Source organism: Amblyomma americanum, chromosome 1, assembly GCF_052857255.1.
Source record: "Amblyomma americanum isolate KBUSLIRL-KWMA chromosome 1, ASM5285725v1, whole genome shotgun sequence".
Lineage (NCBI taxonomy): Eukaryota > Metazoa > Arthropoda > Arachnida > Ixodida > Ixodidae > Amblyomma > Amblyomma americanum.
The window spans coordinates 420,912,304-420,935,963 of record NC_135497.1 but is presented as its reverse complement, the minus strand read 5'-3'; the positions used below and the strand labels follow the sequence as shown (position 1 = coordinate 420,935,963).

The following is a 23,660-nucleotide window of genomic DNA, read 5'->3' as shown; positions in this document are numbered from 1 at the left end:
GAAAAATGCACCTGCTTGCATTCATTCATGCTTAATTTGGCGGCTTAACACCTGTACAACATTACCTTTTGTGTGGCATAGGCAGTGGCGCGCACATTGGTGAAAAATCAAAGAAAAAACAAAACTGCCTTTAGAGAAGTGTGATGCAATAATTATATCAGGGCTGTGAGAGTCCTACAAGAAGAACACAAGCCAAAACTGAGGAGATTAAAAAACCGGTGTTATCTGGTTGCATGGCAGTTCCGTGTTTTCCTACAAACCGCGCTTCTTTTACGTTCCGTTTGCCAGTTTTACGCTTTTCTGTGCACAGTCGAAACATTTAAAGAAATATATCACTCATCTATTGCAGAGGGCACGTTTTCATCGGCAGAAAATCCACCGTAAATTTGGAAGCGAACCGCAGAGCGTACGTTCCAGCGGGTGCAGCCGGCTGTCGAGTCACACTGCAGCTACGGCGCCGCCACCTATAGGTCGATCTCGCGGCGAATAATCACATGTACCTCAAGTTATTTTATTCAGGTCTCTCTACCTGAGCTATTGCAAATTGTTATGCACCCACCCCCAGCGGCTCTCCTGGCCCTGAGGAGGTCACCTCTTCTGTGAACAAATTTTTGTTTAACGAGTCACGTGAAGACCTATTCCCACTCTAATAAAGGTCCTTGGATACCACAGCAGTGGAGTCTTGCGCAAATATTTTCGCTGCCTAAAAAGCAAGGGGAGGGTTTTACTTTATATAACATACGCCCTATTTCATTGCCATTGAGAAGACGTTAAAAAGAAAGGGTATTTAGAAGAAGAACGAACACCATTAACGGCCAACTAACCAACCAGGCTGCTGGTGCTCGGCTGAGAGTCCATCTGTGGCTTCTTGATGGTCCCTGTGTGCTCATCTCTGGTGAGGCCGTTCTGCGTTGGGGATTTGGCCAGGTCTAACTTTAAGTATGTAGGCGCGGTTAATGTTCACTTGAGGGCGTGGTTGGCTCAGGTATGTCGCTGATTTCCCCTTGCGGAGGGTCGGCAGCCTGGTTTTCCAGCTTGCCCACACAACGCTTGCCGCTGGACCTTTTTCGGAAAAATGGAATTGACTTCATCCCTCTGGCTCTCGTGCCGATCGGTGAGGGAATGACCAAGATGAAAACCTCTAAGGTTCTTCAGCAGGAGCTATGGTCTCTAACTACCCACTACCTCCAGATCTCTGAGGTGCGACCGTTCGGCCGTAGATGCATTGTTTTCAAGCCCTCTGACATTGCTTGAGTAACAGACCTGCTCCAGTGCAAAATTTTTCAGCCAATAGCGGTGAAAGCATTCATCCCTGAACAGCTCGCATGCTTCAAAGGTATTGTTCGTGGAGTGGACCCAGAATCTTCCCCGCAGGAAATACTGGAGGAATTTTAGGATGCAGGTGTGGGGGTTCTTTCTGTCTAACGGTGCAGTAGAGAATAAATGATGTGCGTGTAGCGACGGAATCAGTTATAACTGCTTTTGCTGGCTCTTCCGGGCCTTCTGAGTTCAACGTCTGACCAATAGTGTATCGTGCGGGACCTCTGCAGCCCCGTCCAATTCAATGCACCAACTGTTGGCGGTTCAGTCACATTGGCAAAGCGCGTAAATCGGCGACCCACTGCCGTGTTTGTGGAAGAGGGCATTCGGATGACAGCTGCGCCCCTGATCAGCCCCAGTGTTGCCTCTGCAAGTGCAACCACTCAGCTGATGATGACAACTGTTGGAAGCGAGCTGACGAACAAAGCCTGCTAAATATAATTCAAGCGAAGCGATGCTCGAGAGTAGATGCATATGCATTTTTGGATCGGAAGAACAATACATATGCCAGCCGTGCGCGAAGATCTGTTGCAGATATAGACTCAAGTTTCACTACTTCGATTGTGTCCTCAGTAGAACAGGCTCTCTCTGTCGTGGCCGAGCGTATGCTGTGCAATTTCACCGAGCCTTTATCTAAATTTTTTGCAGGCCGATCTATGTCTTCTCAATCATCTGTTTTGGCGACGCCTGCATCGCTCGCAAATTGTGCTGCTAGTAAGAGTCACTCCATGTCGCCTCCTGACACATGCCAAGTCCCGCCTGCCAACAACGCTCCTGGCAGTGTCTCTCACATAGATATTTGTAACACAGATGTTGAAATGCTGAGTCCTTCCCAAAAGTGTCGAGCTTCTTCCTCACCCTCGAAGTCAGCTCATCTGCAAATCAAAGCAAAGAAAGGACCCCCCAAAATAATCCCCCAGACTGATGTTCTGAAGGAGCCTGTTGCTGCCTCTTTCATCATCATCATCATCATCATCATCATCAGCCCTACTACACCCACTGCAGGGCAAAGGCCTCTCCCATGTCTCTCCAATTAACCCTATCCTTTGCCAGCTGCATCCGCCCTTTGCCTGCAAACTTCTTAATCTCATCCGCCCACCTAACCTTCTGCCGCCCCCTGCTGCGCTTACTTTCTCTTGGAATCCACTCCGTTACCCTTAAGGACCAGCGGTTATCTTGCCTTCGCATTACATGCCCTGCCCAAGCACATTTCTTTCTCTTAAATTCAACTAGGATGTCAATAACCCGTGTTTGTTCCCTCACCCACTCAGCCCGCTTCCGATCTCTTAACGTTACACCTATCATTTTTCTTTCCATGGCTCGCTGCGTTGTCCTTAACTTAAGCTGAACTGTTTTCGTTAGCCTCCACGTTTCTGCCCCGTAGGTGAGTACCGGTAAGATTATGCTGCTGTACACTTTCCTCTTGAGGGAAATTGGTAAACTGCCACTCATGATCTGCGAGAATTTGCCATATGCGCTCCACCCCATTCTTATCCTTCTAGTTATCATCAGTCAATAATAATGGCGGGTCTAAAAGTTCTGCAATGGAATTGTCGTTCCATACTTTCTTCTCTCACGGATATTGAACTACTTCTTCATAAACAGAACCCAGATATTCTTATTTTGCAAGAAACGTGACTCTCTCCAATTAAAAAATTTTCAATGAAAAAATTCCGCGTTTTAAGGATAGTTCACATTATTGGCAGGGGTGGTAAGTTAATAACTATGATCTCTACAAAAATATCTCGCCGGATATCAATCTCACAGGAAGTTATGCTCCCTGACTGTAAGTTGTTGGCGGTTGAAATCTTCCTTCACAGTTCACAGTTCACAGTTCAGTTCCGCACACACCGCTCGACCTTTCACGGTGGTGCAACACACGTCAAGAGGTTGTCGCCCTTCTCGTAAAACCTGCACGCACACCCCTTATTCTAGTTTCTTTTTATAGTCGTCCTGGCTCCGCATCTCCCAATCTGGGATGGGTTCGTTTTCTACGTTCTACCAACTCGGGTATCCCTATTCTAGTTGGTGGTGACTTCAACGGCGCACACACTGCGTGGGGTTACCCATCGGATTCCTCAAGGGGTTCAGACATCCAAGGGAGCTTTTCGGATCATTCCTTTCAACTTTTAAACCACCCTCGTTGGGCTGTTGATTCTGATACTTGAGGTAGCGATCACAGCCCTATTTTTATCTCCCTCACGCCTACGCGTCTACGGAAAATACGCCGCACTGTACGAATAACATCATGGGACTCTGTACGCGCAGACAATCATTTATCTACATTCAACCCCTCTTCAGCATTTTCTACTCTATCTGCTGTTCTCGCTACTCACACTATTACCACTACTGTAAATGAAGACGACCCAAACCTGTCATACATCTCTTGAATCTGTGGGCTCTTCGTCGCCAGGCGAATCTTTACGCTACTTGTCACTGCGATGACCCTTCGGCTCTTCCTACTCTTCACCGCGCTACCGCACGGGCGCGGCGCTATGCAAAGCGGCTAGGCAGGCAACGCTGGGCTGCATGGTGTGCCCGCCTGTCCTCTACGCAGGGCAATTGACATCTTTGGAGAGTGTTTCACGCCATGGAGCGCCCTTCTCAGGTTGCAGATTACACAGAGAGCATTCGCCTCGCGCTAAATGTGGATGAGGACACATTTGCACAACAAGCGGCCCCTCAATTTTTTCCAAACCATGACTGCACCGCTACGACTCCACCTGACTTATCGGTAACAGAGCCCCCCGATGGGATTACTTCGGACCTCACCATGGCAGAGCTGCTGGCCTCCATTGACCGTTTAAAAACTACTACTACTCCCGTGCACGACGGCATACCTAACTCCTTATTCCGTAACTTGGAAGGGAGGGCTTTGGAAACCCTACTTGATACTTTTAACGAAGTGTGGCTTTCTGGCGTCATGCCGGGAGACTGGAAGCATTCTATTGTGGTTCCAATACCCAAGTCAGGTCAGCCTCCAGTATCTCTCTCGGCCCTTCGTCCAATTTTCCTTACCCCTACCATCTGCAAGCTTTATGAAAACATTCTAGCCGCACGCTTATCATGGTGGCTGGAATCCCATGATTGTTACCCAGATTCCCAAATTGGTTTCCGCCCACAAATTGGAACGGAGGACGGTCTTGCTACTTTGGCTGCTGACGTGCTTGACCACTCTCCGCAGAGTCACCTTGTACTAACCGTAATCGCTACAGACATAACAAAGGCATATGATAACATCCTTCACTCTGCCCTTCTTGCCTCCCTTCAAACTCTTGGTCTCCCTCACCGGTTCCTCCTCTCCATTCACACCTTTTTAGCAAATCGAACCTTCAGCTAGCGTGTCCATGGAAATCCCTTTGGTAATTTCACTTCCAATAGAGGAGTGCCGCAGGGCTCCGTTCTCGCCCCCACATTATTTAATGTGGCTTTAATTCCTCTTGTTCGAGCCCTAGAGACCATCCCTTCTATCCGCGTGCTTGCATATGCCGATGATATCACCTTGTGGTGCTGTCATCCAGATGCGTCTATTCATCAGTCGGTCCTTCAACACGCGCTGGATGTATTGACATCTCGCCTCCCACCTCTGGGTCTAACACTCTCTCCTACTAAATCATGTTTCATTCGAATTGGAAATAAAGCCGCCTTACGGAAAGCTCCCCCTTTAAATTTTACGGTACATAATTCTCTGATTCCTCAGGTAGAAACTGTTCGTATTCTTGGTCTTCTCCTCCATACATCTGGGACTGGCACCCCGTGGCTGACAGCCACCCGTAAATCGGCTCACGCTACTCTAGGTCTGATTCGTTGCATAGCTATGCGCTCTGGTGGCGCACGTGCTCATACGGCCCGCCAGCTTTGGCGCTCTATCCTTCAGCCACGGATAGTATATCAGGCACAATTTCAACGTCTCACCCGCAGACAGTGGGACTCCCTTGAAGCTATCAATCGTTAGGCTATGCGCGTCATAACATATCTGCCTCGTTTAACACCCATACCTGTGCTACAGGAGTTCGCCCAACTTAATACACTCAGTGAAATCATCGACCAACGGGTGGCAAATAGAGCGCGAAAACAGTCTCTCAAGCTTCATCGTTTAAAGACACTTCCACCGTGGTCCTATTGCCAGCTCACTGACAATCGCCCCACTGTTTCCCCGTCGGTATCAGCAGCGTATCTGCCTGAAGGGTGCATATTATACACGGATGCATCTCACTCTGCAGAGATGGGAGTTACTGCTGTGTATAGTCAATCTCATCCGCATCTCAACTCTCGCGCGACGTATACTGCGGATACGTGCAATCCCCTGGCATTGGAACTTCAAGCCATTTATAATGCCATTGCTTCCCTTCCGCTCGTTCCAACATTCAATACAGTTCACATTTACACCGACTCCCGCGCCACCCTTAAACAGCTTAAGGCTGTTCGACGAACGTTCCAGATTTCACAATCTATTCATGTGCTCTGCGCAAAGTATCCATGTCCTGTGCGCATACACTGGATTCGCGGCCATGCCCAGGATCCACGTAACATTCAATCGGATGCTATGACTCATCTTCATACATTAGACGATCCACCACCTTCCCCTCTTCCCCCAGATCCGTTCCTGTCCCACGTTTCCGCTTCCGAAGTTCTGCGCCAGCGAACACGCGCTCTAATTCCTCCGTGTTCGCTCCCTCTCCCCCGTAGTCTTACTCGGCAGGAGGAGGTATCCGTGCGCCGGATTCGGGCAGGGGCTCCTTCTTAAAAGGAATGTTTAATGAACATTAGGAATTCGTCATACACACACACGCGCACACAAACACGCCGCGCTGTTCGGGCCAGTATCCCGCACAAGTCGCTCCTTTCTTCCCCACGAGCACCGAGCCAGAGCGGAGTTTCAGAACAATTCTTCACCGTAGATACCACTCGAGTGCACAATATAAGACCATAATTAACAGTATGTACAACATCTCAAACAAGAGAACGAAAAAAAATGAAACTAAACGAAGCGCACTTGTAATGTACAAAACAAGGAAATGTAGTCTTAGCGAGGTACCTCCATGTCCACTACTCGGTTACGGAGGTAGTACCTAGCGGCTGGAATACGTCTGCCAGATTGGAATGCCTCCTCCTCGAGAAGGGCGCCTCCGAGCTGCGACTGCATGAAGTGTTCCAGTTCATCGCATGGACTGAAATGTTTGTGCCGGCCGCACTGACCGCTTTTCTGCAATGCAGGGTTATTTACAATGGCGGGCTCCGTGCGAAGGTTACCCTCCCCCTCCTGTTCCCTTGAGGCAGCCGTTTCAGAAAGAGGTGAGCATGTTGGTGCTTGCTTTAACCGGTTAGCATGAAGCACAGCGGTTGAGGCCTCTGCGATCTCCCGAATCCGAAACTTAACCGGCGATAGCTGCTCTACTATGCGGTAAGGTCCTTTCCATTTGGGCGTTAACTTACGGGCAAGCCCTGCCTTCACCTGCACACACTCAAGGTATACGCGGTCTCCCACCCTGAAAGGAACCGCCCTAGCCCTAGTGTCGAACCGCCTTTTTCTTTTGTCGGCTGCTTCCCGTAATGCTTCGGCTGTTACGTCATGGGCCACTTGCAATCGAGACGTCAGTTCGGCTCGATAATCATCTAGTGACCCGTATGGCACCCGTCTCTGTCCATCAACCACCGCATTCGGTGTGTCTGGGTCGCGACCGTACAAGAGGTAGAAAGGGGAGTCACCGGAGCTCTCGTGCACCGCCGTGTTGTAAGAAAAAACAGCAAACGGTATCCAGAGGTCCCAATCCTGTTGGTCTCGCGAAACATAATGGGATAACAGTTTGCTTGCTGTTTGATTAAGCCTCTCCACAGCACCGTTACAAGCCGGGTGGTAAGGGGTGGTCTGTCTTTTGTCAATTCCCAGAAGGTTATACACATCTTTCATCAACCTCGACACAAAGTTTGACCCTTGATCCGTTAACAACTGTCGCGGATCGCCGTGCCGCAGAACCACTGTTTCTACAAAGGCACGTGCCACAGTTTCTGCTTTTTGGTCGGGCAATGCTGTTATCTCAGCATACTTCGTTAGGTGGTCAACGCACACCAGTACATATTTGTTTCCTGTTGTCGTAGTCGGAAGTGGGCCTAGGATATCCATGCCAACCCTCTCAAAAGGCGTCGAGACTTCCTCGAATTCCTGAAGGGGGGCCGGCCTGCGGTTTTTCGGAGTTTTTCTTTCCAGGCAAGAACGGCAGTTAGCGCAGTACTCTTTAACATCTGAACGCATGCCCTGCCAATTGTAGTAGCGCTCCAACCTCCTTTGCGTCTTCATTACTCCAAAATGGCCCGCGTATGGGGCATCGTGAAAAACCCCCAAGACGTGCGGCACCATTGACTTTGGTACCACCACTCTTTCCCACACCTGGCTAGCCTTCCTTCCTGACCGCGTAGGCCGGGTGCGCTTTCGTAGGGTTCCTTCGTTGTCAACAAAGTAACAATTGTCGGGATCCCGGGCGATCCCCCCAGAAATGGCATGAAATGTTTTCTCTAGCCCTTTGTCCTTTCGCTGCTCGGTGCGGAGATCGTTTGTATCTATGGCCGGACAAAACTCATTCACGGTGCGTACCAGGTTAGCTCGACTTAATGCGTCCGCGTTAGTGTGCACCTTGCCTGGCTTGTGTTCTATCTCGAAATCGTATTCCTGAAGTTGCAGATTCCAGCGCGCGAGGCGCGAGCTCGGATTCTTCACGTTTAGAAGCCACTTAAGGAGTTGGCAGTCGGTCACTAGCCTGAATCTGTGGCCATAGAGGTAGCACCGAAAGTGCCGCACGGCCCACACCACTGCAGGACACTCCCGCTCAGTGGCACTGTACCGCTGCTCGACTGGACTGAATTGCCAACTCGCGAACGCGATAGGGTGCTCCTTGCCGTCAAAATTCTGAGACAGCACTGCACCCACTGCAAACTACGAGGCGTCAGTCGCTACAATGAAAGGCTGGCTGAAGTTTGGATATCCTAGCAAGGGAGCGGTTATTAATTTTTCCTTTAGTTCTTCGAACGCCACCTCTGCCTCCTCCGACCATACGAACTCTATGTTTTTTGCTGTTAGTGCAGTCAGTGGCTTTGCGATTCGGGCGAAATCTCGCACATGCCTTCGGTAGTATCCGACTAAGCCAAGAAACTCGCGAACGCCTCGAACTCCAGTTGGCCTAGGGAAGTCGCGGACGCTACTTAACTTTCCCGCTTCAGGTTCTACGCCGTCTGCGGAAACGATATGTCCAAGGTATTTGACCTGCCGCTGTAGAAGTTGGCACTTTGAAGGTTTCAATTTTAAGCCAGCAGCTCGCAATCTGACCAGCACTTCCTCAATGGCCTCCAAGTGTTCGGCAAAGGTGCTGCTGTAAATTATTATATCGTCCATGTAGACGAAGCACCTGTTTCCCAGCAAACCGGCCAAGATTACGTCCGCAGTTCTCTGCCAGACTGCAGGGCTGTTAACAAGTCCCATCGGCATGCGTCTCCACTGAAAGTGGCCAGACGGGGTGTTAAATGCGGTTTTGTCGACATCGTTTGGATCCATTTCGATCTGCCAAAACCCCGATGCGAGGTCGACAACTGTAAAATACTTGGCTGACCCAAGCTGCGCGAGGGTTTCCTGCACCTGTGGCAGCGGGTAGGGATCTATCCTTGTAATGGAATTCAATCGCCGGTAGTCTATTACCAGTCGAAATGAACCATCGGGTTTCTCAACTAGAAGTGCCGGTGCCTCCCACGGCGACTTGGAATGCTCAACAATGCCTTTGTCGATTAGCTCTTGGACCTGCCTATCCATTTCCTCTCCTTGTGAGTAGGGAATTCTATAGGCCCGTTGGTACACTGGTGGCGAGTCGCCAGTCGTAATGCGGTGTTTAATCACTCCGCACTTTCCCAGGTCTAGCTTCGATGCAGCGAACACATCCGAGTAGCGCTGTAGGAGACCCTCAACTCTTCCTCGCTCTTTGCAGTCGATGTGAGAGAGGTCAAACTGCAGGTTCCCTTCTTTTCCTCTCCTTTCATTGACGAGGCCCGTTGTGCAAATCGGGGTACCCTGCTCATCTACCTCAGCCGTGGAGAATGTAGCTATGTTTTTGTTTTTCGGCAGGTGAAGCTCTTGTTGCGAGTAGTTACATAAGCGGACGGGAACCCTTTTCTTTGAGTCAACCGTGACCAAACAGCCCGCCACACTCAGTCCTATTGCGAGCCCCCCTATAGGTTCAACGACTCCTATGTGTCCCTCATCAATCTGAGCTGACATCGCTTCCACACAGATTATCTCTGACCGAGGCGGCACCACTGTTTCTCTCGTTGTCCTAACACTAACGCCCGCGTGTGTTAGCGAGCCCTGTTTCGCGCTCTGTTCCCCATAGTCCACTCGTGCAACGTACTCGGCCTCTCGATTTGCTAATGGGACCAAAGCCCCGCGACAGGAAAGGCAGTTCTGGCTTAATATGAGATCGATGCCATGCTGCCGTAACAGGTCCTGACCTACGAGGCCCGATATACCATCCGGCAACGACACAGCATCGGAACAAATGTAGCTGGGATGGTCAAAACTTTCGTTCCCGATTGTGAAGCGCAAAAGGTACAGTCCTCCCGTGCCGAGGTCAGCTCCTGTGATGCCCACGAATCTTACTTTCGGAGATTCTCGGGCCTCATGCACCTGCCTGTCTCCCTTCCTTGTCAGCAGATCAAAAAACTTTTGCTTAAAGAGCGTTATCCGGGAGCCAGTGTCAACCAACAGATTGCAAGTGACCCCGTTTACCACGAATTTGGCAATCGGGCAGGATTCTCCAAAAACGCTTAAAATAGCACAGCTATTACTGCTCTCCCTCCCAACCGGCTCGGCTGCGGGGGACTCTACGCGTTTTTTGGCACAATATATCTTTGTTCCATCCCCGTGTTGGTCGGCGCGCGCTGCTGCCCATTTGGCGTACCAGATTCGCGGTTTAGCTCGGGACAGTATCTGGCAACGTGTCCGTACCCTCTGCAAGCATAACAGCGAACCTGCCTCCTTTCACGGTTCCGGAAATTTCCCCTGTTATTTAACTGTAGGCCTTCCGCGAGGAGCGCCTCCAGCCGGTCTAGCCTATCGGTCAACTGAGTAACATTCGCGTCGGCGCTTGCACTTTTTGGCTCTGTTACAAGCCGCACCTTCTCCTCACTGGAGACAAGCAACTCATTACGCTCCTCGTCTACAGCTGCCTCTACCGCTCCTTCAAAAGTAGACGGCGCCTTAGACAGAACAAACCTGCGCACCGGATCCCTCAAGCCAGTGATGAACTGAGACGTCATCTGCTCCAGAAGCAGCTCTCTGGCGTGCTTTTGCTTCGAACTATCAGGTCTCGGTTTTCGCGCTAGGGTTTCGTTCCCAAGGAATCGAAGGCGGGAGGCAAACGCGCGTGCGTCTTCCCCCGGCTTCTGCAGAGCGTCGAGGAACCGCTTGAGCTTTACGCTCGAAGGTTCCCTGTCAAAATATTTAAACGCTAGCTTTTTAAATTCAGCCAACGTGCCCGCCTTCCTGACTCCCTCATCTCTCCAGGCAAAATCATGTGCTGCCCCTGACATGCGACATTTCGCCATTCCCAGCTGTTGTGCATCCGTTAACCCGCCCATTTTGCACACCTGCTCCAACATGTCAAAAAATTCAACAATAGACGGCCCCTGACCGTCGCCAGTGAATCTCTCCACCATGTTTGCTAATGCAAGTACGCTTGCCCCAAAAGGCTGTGCACTCGAGTGGGCTTCTTCCATATTAGACCAAATATAGTCAGTGCCTCAAGCTCCTCTCGCCGGGGGTGCAGTGCAGCTTTTGCCCAATGATTTAAGTGTGGACCCCACTTCTGACACGAATGTGATGAACCAGTTTCTTAGAATGGCCCTGGGTCCACACTGGGCATGAGGAGATTGATGCACAGACTCCAAAATGATTTTGAAGTGATTTAATTAAAGCATCTGGCTCGATGCCGCTTACGGGACAGAAGCTGGGCTCGTCGTCGCCGGGGCTGAGTCAGCGTGGTGTGGCACGGGCTCGATGAATGGCTGGTTGTCTGCAGCGGCCGGGCTGGGAGTTCCTCGTGGCTGGGCTGCCCTCGTTCTCGGCTGGTCGTTGGATGAGCTGCCAGGCGTGGAGGCGCGTTGGCGAAGGTCGAACGTTAGCGACGGCTAGACCCCGGGCTCAGGTCAATGCGCAGCCCCAGTCTTCTGCCTCGCTCCGTCTCCGGCCCTCTCGTCCACTCGCCCCGATCGCTCTCCCCCTTCCTCCCGTCGGCTTCCGCTTTTAAATCCTTTGCTTCTTTCTTCAGCCGTGGCCGCGCCTTTGTCCACTCCCCCGTGGCTCTCGAGGGGTGCATAATGACGGGGACACTCAAGCGTCGTTCGACAGGGCCGTCGACGGTTACCATATATGGTCATGCTTCTCCGCCACAACCAAATATGGTCATGTCTCTCCGCTGCGACCCGACGCCAGGACGGGGCGGCCAACCGTCTCCAGGAAAAGTCACTGACCGGCTCGCCGTGGCACCGGTGCATGTGCACGAATCGTCACAAAATAAAACCAATTTCAGATATTAGTAGTCACTACATGTTTATCCTTTTTCGGTCGTCAGTGCTGCTTTGCCTTTTTTCTAATGAACCAGCTAGCCGAAACTGACATTCTCCATCAGAAGCAAGTGCAGCTACCGTTATCTAGAACAGCACACATGATAATGGAGAGAAAAAAGGAAGGCAGGTCAAATGCACCTCAATAGAGTTTGGCTCCCAACACTACAAAATGGGAGGGGCTCTTCACTGTCATGGAATATGAATGCTGCAAGCTGCACACATGCTGCAATTTCATGCAACAGTTTACTGAAGGTACCAACTAAATAACACCGTTCCTGTATATATTAAGTTGCCAGGATGTTCGCAAAATCATACTATCCAGGTGGCTGTCACCAGTAAAATAACAATATACTTACAGCTCCACTTCCTACAACGTCTCTCAATTGTGGGTAATTTTCTAGCAAGAGCGAGGTGACTCTTGTGTAAAAATGACGAGTTGGGAGCCTGAAAAATATTGACAATATTAACATCGCTGGAATCCACACAGAGATAGTTTTATGGCTTTAGCTTTAGTGCACTGACCACAAAATATTTACGTAGGCATGTTTTCGTAGGTAATATCAATGAATTTGCTAAGACAGTGTGCATTTCTAGCTAAAATTATCCAGAAAATTTCCATTACTAATTATGGGGCCATGAAAATTTTTTTTGAATTACCCGACTTTTTGGACTACACGACTTGCAATTATCAAAGTTTTACTAATTCTCCCGAAAAGTAGAGAAATTTACAAACCAGGTGGTTAAATCTCTACACATTACTTATAATAACAAGAATTTTGTAAAATATCATTTAGTTCTGACTGATCTTAACTCAGCATTGATTGCTAACCTCACAGCTGCCAAAATTAGATGGAATTTACTTACAGAGTTCTTTTCTTCATTTTTAAGAACAGCAGATCGACAATTTTGCGGAATGCTGCTGAAGAAAGTGGGCTGCCATTGTGGATGCTCTCATGAAGGCTCCCAAGAGATGGCAGCTTGAAGTTGTGGCCATCGTCATCAGAGTGTGAAGGCCTACAAGAAAGCTACAGTTTAGAGCTAAGTTCTCAACAGACTGCTGCAGATACAAAAGTATCTGTGCCTTCCGTTCCTGACGGGGACACAGAGAAAAAAATTCACGTTGGCTGTTCTACTGCACTCTAATTGTACACCTTCTGCATAAGAATAACAATGTCTGTGCTAGCCAACCCCAGCAAAAAGTTCACTGTCAAGGTTCCAGAACTCGTCTAGTATGGATATTAGGGGGAACTGAAATGTATATAAAATCAGCAATGAACATTCGCATGGATTTGTTGGACAGGATTCTGATCAAGTTTGCCTCTATTCCAACTGCAACAACATCCAAGGACATATTAGATGCCTATGTGAAGCGTGTCGTACTTTGGAATATTTATGACAATCGGACTTTAGGAATCTTAATGTTCTTACTCTGAACAAGGCAGTGTTATTATGAGAAAAGCAGAATTACATCCAAGCGGAATCTCAGTGATGTAATGACATCTTCAACAAATTTCCATATGATTCCAATTCGTAAAATTTCCTACGACAAGTGCAGTGTGTAATTTCAAAATCTGAGGCGTAGCTAACACTCTTACTTCAAACTGTGGACAATATAAACATGAGAGCGGCGAATGCCACAGTGAGCAATGCATTGCCCTGGCATAAGCACCGCCGTTACTGCTAGTTGAAAAGTGCGCACTGCGAGCACTGAGAAACTGGGCAGCAGACATAAATGCTGTTAGCCTTACCAGATAGGTGCAGTTTCATTTCACGTGCTGTAGTTTATTGCTCGTTTGTTTCTGAACCCTCTTTTCTTCTTCCCCCTCCCCAACACGGAGTAGTAGTTTGATATATAGATATGCACCTCCAGGCCGACCTTTCTGCCTGTACGCTCAATTAATATTTTTTTACAACATGGCTAACAGGTGAAACAAATATTATTTTGTGATCCTGTGAGACTCATTATTGAGTATATACTGTACCACTCAACGCACTTACAGATCGAAGGACACATGAAGGTGATTTTTGTGGGTGTCTCCGCCACTCGCCACAGTACTGTCCAACAGAGTGTGCTGCAAAAAAAAAAACAAATAACTCGTTCATGAATTCGAAACTGAGTACAGATTTCATTGAATATGTGACTACCGAATCCAAATAACTCTGAAGATGTCGGTTCACACTGCTGATCATTGACATGTGCACGCAGTTTAATCTTTGATAAGTCGGGGATACTGTCCGCAGGACCTAGATCGACATACTCATCAAATGTCTTGTCCAGGTTCTGGAAACGGTAAATAACAAGTGGCTTTTATACTGTGCACGGATCTCAGGAAACTCCATGCATGACAAGTTCATGTGGCGAGGACGGCCGTCACTTCCTCCGTTGCCTAGTGCAGCAAACTAACGTAACTGTGAAACAGCAGAGTTATACATTCGGATTGGAAAACAGCCCAGTAATGTGCCCTGGATTTATTCTCATATGAGCAAAATCACTAATACGCATTTGCATGGCGAGCGATACTCCACCAACCACTAAAAGAAATCAACACAGTGGATGAAGCGCTTGTACTGGGCATGAAATGCATTTCACTGTTGAGTGTGCTAACATGTAGCCCCACAAGAAGTGTTTTAGCCCTTCATTACTGACAGGCATAATTCTATTTTCTTTTTTTTCAGCTATGCTTCACAGCCGCGGAAAATAGAGTATTATGTCTATTGCGGACTGTGCATGGCATCGGCGATCACAGCTAAGCTGCACAGCGCGATAACTAAGGCGAAGCCAGAACAAGTAGTAGCAGCAGTATGGCAAAGCGCTCACATGTTAAGTCCGAGGGCGACTGCCTGACTAGCCACACTATGTACAAGTAGCATCTCTGGGCGCAAATCGAAATTTTGGGAGGCTCGGAAAAAAAAAATTCTGAGGCCACTAAGTCTCCTTACGTGCAGAATGCGAAAACAGAGAACTTTTTAAAACACGGTTTTTTTTCCATGGCACCTGTAGGCCATGCATTTTTTGTTTCATTTTTGTTTGATTTTTCATTTAATTTTTATTGCGTTCTTTTTTCTTTCAAAATTTTATTTGTTTAACATATTCATGTTTTTTGTTTAGCGTTTTAACATCTGATTTTTAAGTCTTAGAAACTAACGATTAATTACTAATTCACTAATCACCATTACTTAGTAATTGCTAAGAGTATATGGGTTATAGCAATTATGTAATGAATACCGTCATAGTGTGACAGATTTCGCAGGCGGACGGACAACGATGAGCCATTCTTTAATAAGCTACGAAACAAGAGACATGGACAAAACACTTCGACGGCAACGCATCGTAGCTGACCGCCGTCGCCCTGAATCATGAACACAGGTTTCGGCCCTTATCAATTTAACTCTGAAAGAACGCAAAGCCCGAAACGCGATTGAGAAACGTGAAAAGTTTACCGCCTTCGAGTTACTGTTTATTTAAACTATCGCCAGAAATATTAGCACAGTTCAGCAATGCCTGTTCTCGTGAGGCCAGCAACAAAAATTGAAACACTGCTGCATGTAATCCTTACGCAGTAGTAGCGCAAATTAACACGAAGGGAGAGTACAAAGTGCGAGATGTGCTCTTACACAAAGAAATGTAAAAGCTGCAGCTCGGCCCGCAGCTGACAAGCGGAACACGACACCTACCAGACGCGAACATTGCAAAAATCTCTGGTCCTCACGTGCTATGCCATGCATCTCTTAGTGATGAAAACACTATCCGGATTCGAACACTTGGCGAAGATCCTCAGTTGACAGTACTTCTGCGTAATTCTACCTTACCGGGTGCCACCCCGGTGGCTCAGTGGTTATAGTGCTCTGCTGCTGACCCTCAGGACGCGGGCTCGACCTATGACACGGCGGTCGCATTTCGATGGAGGCGAAATGTAGAGGATCGTGTATTGTGCGATGTCAGTGCGCGGTAAATGAACCCAGGGTGGTCTAAATTGTCCGCAGCTCTCCACTATGGCGTCTCTCAATCTCGGTCGACTTGGGAAGTTAAGCTCCATACACCGCCACCTTATCGAGTGCAGCAAAGGAAACAAGCAAAGGAACACGTGCACTTGCCTGGAACGAGTACGACGCCATGTCGAACTTGCCGCCAAGAACCGGGCATGCGCCGACTGCGTCTTTGAGTGCGCTGATGGTGTCACCCTCAAGCGTATACGTTCTTGCTGCACCAAGGTCTGGTACGCTAACTAGGCACCGTGGCATCGCGGGGCAGAATCGTATACAGGCACTTCAAAACAACACACTGACAGATGCAGCAACCTGATGCGGTGGCAGCGCGCGGGAAATAACACTGGTCATGTGGCCGTGGCAAAACGAGAGGTAGTCGCGATACTTGCCACACACAGCATGCAAAGAATTGCAGCAGTTTAAATCAACTGGAAATTATTAAGCTTACACCAATGTTTTAGCCATCTATACATCGCGTAAACACAAAATTTCCAAATTTGTGTTTTTTGAACTGTCAAAAATACATTTTAAAATTACTCACAGGCGGCGCAACAAATTTAAAATCTCTAAATTGATTGACACGTTAGGGACTAGTTTGTGTCTTTACTGAGAGGAGTAAGACTCCCAGTAGGCCTTGCGAAAGCGCATTAGCGATGGTGACCACTGGCGAGGGCCTCTCCGAAGTGCAGCGTTACGTTATGGGTTGGTGCGCTGTGCTCGGCCAGCGTTGTAGGTGGCGAAGGCAGACTTGAAAAGCAAAGGCGATTCGAGCAGTACCTCCTCAGAAGAGATATAACAAAGGTAAGCGTCATGAAATAGTCAACTTTTGCTGCTTTTTGCACTGAAGCCATTTCGTGCGACCGCCATGGAGCACCCCCCCCCCCCCCCCCCCGCACCCCTCCTTGACTTTACTGCGCGCTTCCCGCGACGACGCCGCGAAAGCGCTTCAGCGAGCGCCTTCTTGCCCTCTGCCTCTGGGCCGAGAGAGGGGAAGTACCACCTGATTTGTGGCAGAGGCGGCAGTCGCTCGCACCGGAGACTGAACCTGCATGTCTACCGAGACCGCAACCCGAGCCGCTTCTGCAGCCGTGCCGCGCTGCGGGCGCTTGCTCCTTTGCGGTGCGCGTTGCGTCGTTGCCGTGAGCGCTTGTTGCCGAAGGCTGCGTGCGGGAAAGAGAGCAAAGCCACCGTCTGCATTCCCGGCTTAGTTGCAGACAACCATGAGACGGTCGTACCGGAGCCAGTCGCGACACTTTACAGCTTATAACGGGCATATTCTGCACCAACCTTCTGCCACTAAAGATATTTTGGATACTCATGGCAAAATTTAGTGCAGCGACACTTGAGCGCTCTTGAAATCGTCGCGCTTCAGTTTGAAAGAAGTTTAGTTTTTACGAGGACATTTAATGCACAGATTTGATGCGGTAATAACGTGCTTATCTTATTTCGCCCTTACCTGACAATTTTTTTTCGCGCGACTGTCTTGAGAGAGGCGCGCAAAACAATTTGGCCTGATTGATAGCAGCGTGAAAATTTAAGGGCCTTGAGAACGGAGAAGCTTCACTGATGGTCCCACCTTTCCGTTTCTGGGTTTGTAGCCATCTTGGCAGTACAAGCGAGTTTCGGCAGTGTGACTTAAAAATGAAATTTAGGTCTGCCTTTATGCGAGTAAATACTGTAGTAAATAAAGCATTTTGCTACATTGCAGCACGGGAAAAGCAAATGTAAATTACGCATCGCTCTGTTAATTTTGTTAGTGTATGCAAGTGTTAGCATACAATGCTCATGTGAGGTTCAGTCTTAGCTCAGTCATGTTGTGCACGACTTCGTTATTTGTATGACACTGGTTAATTTTTTTAGCAGACTATTACTACATCCATATGAAGGAAGTTGGCCACCTTTGTAACCAAGGGAAACATACCCAGATGTTTTTCTTAATTTTTGTTGTGGTGAATGGGAAATATGTGGTGGAATTTTCACCTGAAACATAATTGTTTGGAAAATAGAAGAAAAGATGATCAGGTGCTGTTGGGAGCAGGTGGGCCCATGGCTTCCTTATTCTGCAAACGTCACAGGAAATGTTTACATGTTTTTTTTTGCACTATGAGGCATTTATAGAAATGAAGATGTGATTAGCACTCGGTCATAGCAGCTTGCTCATGGTTCTGAGAACAAATATATAGCTGATAACAGGATTCTTCTTTGTATTACACTAACAAATTTATTTTTGAAAATGATTTGCTTCTATGGAGGTTTCTAATCCATGCAACTAAATGGACTGGAGTTTACATTGGCCAGTCTTCTTGGTGACCAGTAAAAGCCATTAAATTTTTTTTTAAATCAAGCATTTGTCTTTTCAGATGCCAGGAATCCGCTTCTTTCTTTGTCCACGATGTGCCTGTTACCAATTCTCCTTAAGGACACTCTTTAGGCACCTGCGCATTGCCCATGGCCATGAGACAAATTGGGTGTGTGGCTTGAGTGGCTGCATGCAAACGTTTCGCCACTTTTTTTCCTACAAGAAGCATGTACACCGAAAGCATGCTTCTTGGATGGGAGAAACGTGTTCCCGTGGCATTGTGCAGGTGGGGATGGCACGAAGCAGTACAAATGCAGCACCTGATTTGCCTCCAGATGATGAAGAGCCCTTTGATGTGCAGGCCGAACAGCATGACTCTAGTTCAAGTGACTATGGTTATCAACTGGCAAAGCTACTTTTCAAGTGGAAGGAAGGAAGGCGGCTACCTGAATCCACTGTGCGTGAGTTAGCCAATGATATTATTGATTTCTTGGAAACCGTTGCAGACCACCAGCAGACAGAACCTCTAGACGGGCCAGCCATCAGCGTAAAAGAAATTTGCAAGCTGCAACTTGACCAGCTGCGGACAAGATCAGGCCGAACAACCTATTGGAAGGCGCATTTTCCATTTGTTGAATCCCGTACGGTAGTGTTGTGTGGAAATGACACCATAAAATACGTTCCCCTCTGTGACGTGCTCAAGTGCATTCTTAAACGTTCAGAACATTCAAATGAGTTCAGCAATGACTCCCGTACTGATGGTTACATGCGTTCAGTATTTGATGGATGCGCTTTTCAAAACCATGAGCATTTTGCAGGCAATACAAGTAAACTTTGCTTGCAATTGTACAGTTATGAGTTCGAAGCCTGCAACCCACTGGGCAGCAAGAGGGGAAAGCATAAAATGACAGCTGTCTACTTCTCAGTGCTAAATTTTGATGCAAAGTTGCGGTCAGCATTGCAAGGTATTAACCTCGTACTACTTGTCAAAGATAAACATATAGCCACTTATGGATTTTCTAAAATTCTTGAGCCATTCATCACAGATGTCAAGATCATAGCAAATCATGGCATAACTGTGAATAGAAACCTTGTAAAGGGATCTGTCTTCATTTTCACTGGTGACAATTTATCTAGCCACAGAATTGGAGGCTTCAAATGCACATTCAGCCAAGGAAGAATTTGTAGGTACTGCATGGCTCTGCGGATCGAAACTGACTACAAACACTTGCAAGGTGATTTTGTGCTGCGCTCACCTCAAGGGCACAAGCACCATTTGAGTATGCTGAGAGCAGGGCTGCCAACGCTGTCATTGTATGGGGTCAAGGAGCCAAGTGCTCTTTTGTGCCCTGGCTTTGATCCGACACAACACCTTCCACCAGATATAATGCATGACCTGCATGAAGGAGTCCTATCATTTGCCCTGCGGCATATAATATCTGCCTTAATTAAAGAACGCTTCTTTTCACTCAGTGATTTGAACAAAAGCATTTCAGAATGGCTTTATGATCCACATGACATCTGCAACAAACCAGAGGCCATTGCTAAGCCATATCTTCAAGGAAAAGCAGTTTTGAAGGCGTCGGCAACACAAGTATTTTGCCTCTTTCGCTACCTAACCTTTTTTGTTAAAGACAACGTCTCTTCAGACAATGCAGTTTGGCAGCTTTACCTACTTCTCCGAGAAATTGTTTACATTATTATGAGCCATAAAATTTCAGTTTCACATATTGCCTACTTGCAAAGAAAGATTCATTTCTTTTGTTTTGACTGCAAGGTACTCTTTCCATCAGCATCACTTCTATGTAAAGTGCACTACCTCATACACTACCCTTCATATAAAGAGAAATTTTGACAATTAATCCTCCTATGGGCTATGCGGTTTGATGCCAAGCACCAGTATTTTAAAGATATTGCTCGAAAAATCCGGAACTGGAAGAATCTTTCTCACAGTCTTGCAGTGAGGCATCAGTTCTTGCAGAGTTTTTTATTTGCTGCAGGTGATGACATTATTCCCCGTAATATAGGCGTGAAGAATGTGCTGTACGAGCACCTTCCTGTCTGTGTTAAAGAATTCATAACTGAGAATAACCTTGAAGCCACGAACACATTGGTTGTCAAATCTGTGATTGTTGATGGCAGGACATACAGTGCAGGATGCTGCCTTGTCAGAAGTGTTCCAGAAGATAGTCTGCCAGAATTTTTACTTGTGTGTCAACTATTTTATGTGAAAAAGGTGTTAATGGTTATGGCTAAACTGCTTGAGACTGTCTGTTTTGATGAGCACTTCTATGTGTATGATGTCAGTGCCGTAGAAGAGTACAGTGTTCTGACTTCATTTTCGGAGTTTGACATAGAGCCGTTGTATATGCGGGAACACAAGGGCCGGAGTGTCGTAAGCACTCGCCATTCATTGTTCTGAATATTAATGAAATAGCACTTGCTTGTGAAAAACTGGAACATTGAACATTAAACTGCATTGTCTAACTTCATTTGTTAAGCACACTTTTTAGTTGCCTGCATCCTACTAGTTTCCAGGTGACAACTCCTTTGTGACTCATTCACGAAACTTCACTAGTCACATTACGTGCAATAATCGCTGAGATGGCAGCTTTTTTAGATTTTGTGAAACCATGAAATCTGTGTGGAAAGAGGCGCTGTACCGTGCAATGTGTAAACATTTATTGCTTGTATTTGCAGCTGCTATAAATATGCATGAGTAATATGCACACATAATTGCATGCTTTTCAGACAAAAGGGAATGACAAAGCAAACTAGTATTTTGCAAGGCGAATAAACGTCTATTTTGTACAAAGGATATTAGCTGTAGTTGTCGCCGTGTTATTGGTTTATATATTTGTTTATATCTTGGTTATATCTATCTATACATTAATAAATATCCCCCTTTCCATGTACACTCTTGTGAGCACTTCAGCACCCTTCTTGCTCCCTCCTTTACACCCTTCTGGTAAATGCTCCCTGCAGGTAGAGTGCTGCGGCCCTATAGGGTGCTCGAAGGGTGTGCATAAGGGTTTAAATTTATGGTGCACCCTTTTTACACCCTTAAGGGTGAGAACTTGTTTAGTGTGTAGGGAAGGCTCCATTGTCCAGATGCCCATAAATCAGGGTGACGGCGTCGCAGTGCATCACGCATGTGTTGGACCATGTGGATATAAAACTCCCGAATCACCGTCTGCCCTTGTGGGACGAACTCGTGGTGTATGACACCTCTAGCTGGCATCGAAAAAAACTATCAGCATCGTCTTTGTTTTGGTCTTTTGACGCCGGACCTTTCCCGACGCTGGAGAGCTTGTGGACTACCATTCGGCGCTCTGCCTCTTTGTTTGAAGATCGCTTTGAAAGCACCATGTTTCGTCTTCAGCAGTGAAGCTGTGGGCGAGTGTAGCATTTTTCTCAGCCTCGGGAAGTAAATCAGCGCTCACTGATGCCCGCGTGTCCTTCTGGTCCTGTGTGAGGGAGTGCGGCACAAGTATGGCATTCAGCTTTCGTTTCCCCAAGTTCTCAGGCAAAATTTGGTGGCATTTTGTCTTTATAATGTCAAGAGCATCTGATAGCATGAAGACTGTAATGGTGCGGTCATGCGTTTCGATTTCCCTGATCCGAGCCACGTTGTTTTCATTCCAGGAGGTTGAAGGGCGCCCCTGCCTTGTGTGCCACAGAGTGTACTAACCAGAATTAGCAGGCCCTCCACTGGCGTCCACGACAGCCCGGAATGCACGACATAGGTTAAAATAAGCAGCAATGCCTGTGCCTTCGTTAATGTTTGGTTCGCAATATTTCGGTGGAGCATCTCTCAAAATAGTCTTTCACCTCGTCGTTTTCGAGACCAGCGCTGTCTTCCGCCTCTGCCTGACTTTGTTCAGAGATCTCGTCGCAGTCAAAGTACTCATCACGGTCATTTTGTGACGGTGATGAGGTGACGTTTGCTGATGAGGTCAGGTGAGCTGGGTCATGAGGACCACTGGACGTACCGTTTGATGCGCTTTCTCTTTCATTTTCTGAAGAATCAGTGCTTCCGTTGTCTTCATGATGCTGCTGCTCCTGCCTCATGCGTTGATTGTGCACAGTCTGCTTCGGAATCCGGCAAGGCTCTCCCGGCTCCAGATAGCGGCGGTACCTTTTTTTTTGGTGGCATGTTGGAATCGTTGCAGGTCAGGAAAGCGGTGCGCACAAACTTGCAAAACGCAGACGCAGATAAAAGGCGTAGGTCCGCAAGTCTTCGAAGAGCTATATAACCAATGTCCTGCGCGTAAACATCCAAAGAAAAGAAAGGCCAGAATTCAGACACGCATGCGCTAGGTACCTTGGGAACGCTGCCACGCTGCCTGGTGTAGCGCAGGGATTACTGCTGTGAGCTAACAGATTGACGCTTATATATATATATATACTCAAGGTAGAACACTCTCAAGGTTCGCGTACACCAAATAATCATAAATACCCACGAGAGCAGCAGATTGGACAGCCGTCGCCGTAGCTCAGTTGGTAAGAGCACCGGACGCGATATTCGGAGGTCGTGGGTTCGGATTCCACAGGCGGCATGGTTGTTTTTTCTGCTGCTTTATAAGTATTTTCTTTAAGCGATTTATTAATCTAAGTAATAGTATCCCACTGATAAGCGCAACACATTAAAAAAATAACGTTCCCCTATGCACCTTGGTTTCGGCGACTGTTGGCTCCCTTCTCAAGTTTGTCAAACCGGCCCCTCATTTACTTTACCTTGTCTGCTATATATATATATATATATATATATATATATATATATATATATATATTACGGATGCTCAAGGATCACTGTAGCACTTGTGCTTGTGAATATGATGAAATTAAAAAAACAACTAAAACGCAGCAGTTCTTTGATTGTATATTTGTTTTATAAAATCAGTTCGATGGTGCTGGTGTGGTCGAGCGGTACCGTGCTCTGCTAAGAAATTGGTGATACAGGTTCTATCCCACGATAATTTTGTGATTTTTTTAAGGCTCGTTTTCTACTTTCTTCTCAGCGCGTACTGTACAGAAATTCCTCACGTATTTGAAATGTTTCGTTCACTTTGTTCCTTGTATCGATTCATCAAGATGTATGTATACCTACAGTAATCAATAATTTAATATATTAAGTTAGTAGTGCTCTAGAGCACTCGAAAACGGCCAGCCGAAGATGCCATGCATTAGAAAATATGTATACAAGATCCCCTGCTTAAACTGCTCGGCGACATGCGCTGGCCAAACCATAAACTTCGCCAAAAGAATGAAGCAGAACAAAGCGGGTGTCAAACTTATTAACAGGGAACAGAGCGGGGCGGCAGAATACTGCGAGGCGTCTGACCACAAGATTGACCTGGAGGGTACAGTTGGTGCCATATGCTGGACACCGCGTGGCACCCGCGCAGAAGGCTTTGAGTCATGGTCCATTCAGCCGATGATGGGATAG

At 47.4% G+C, this 23,660-nt stretch overlaps 1 protein-coding gene across 1 annotated transcript; it reads left to right on the top strand.

Annotated features, from left to right (window-relative positions):
• Window positions 1-18,503: 18,503 nt before the first annotated feature.
• LOC144124647 (uncharacterized) lies at window positions 18,504-23,660 on the top strand. The gene is made up of 3 exons (XM_077657456.1): window positions 18,504-19,805; window positions 22,110-22,171; window positions 23,516-23,660. Exons 1-3 carry the CDS (start codon window positions 18,504-18,506, stop codon window positions 23,658-23,660), a joined length of 1,509 nt encoding a protein of 502 aa, XP_077513582.1.

Excerpts from the sequence above, each read along its gene's own strand:
- LOC144124647 (XM_077657456.1), top strand. The coding sequence starts at position 18,504 with ATGGCACGAAGCAGTACAAATGCAGCACCTGATTTGCCTCCAGATGAT. Across the intron at positions 19,806-22,109 it reads TGAAGGCGTCGGCAACACAA|TCAAAGTACTCATCACGGTC; the intron begins GTATTTTGCCTC and ends ATCTCGTCGCAG. Across the intron at positions 22,172-23,515 it reads ACGTTTGCTGATGAGGTCAG|GGAACAGAGCGGGGCGGCAG; the intron begins GTGAGCTGGGTC and ends ACTTATTAACAG.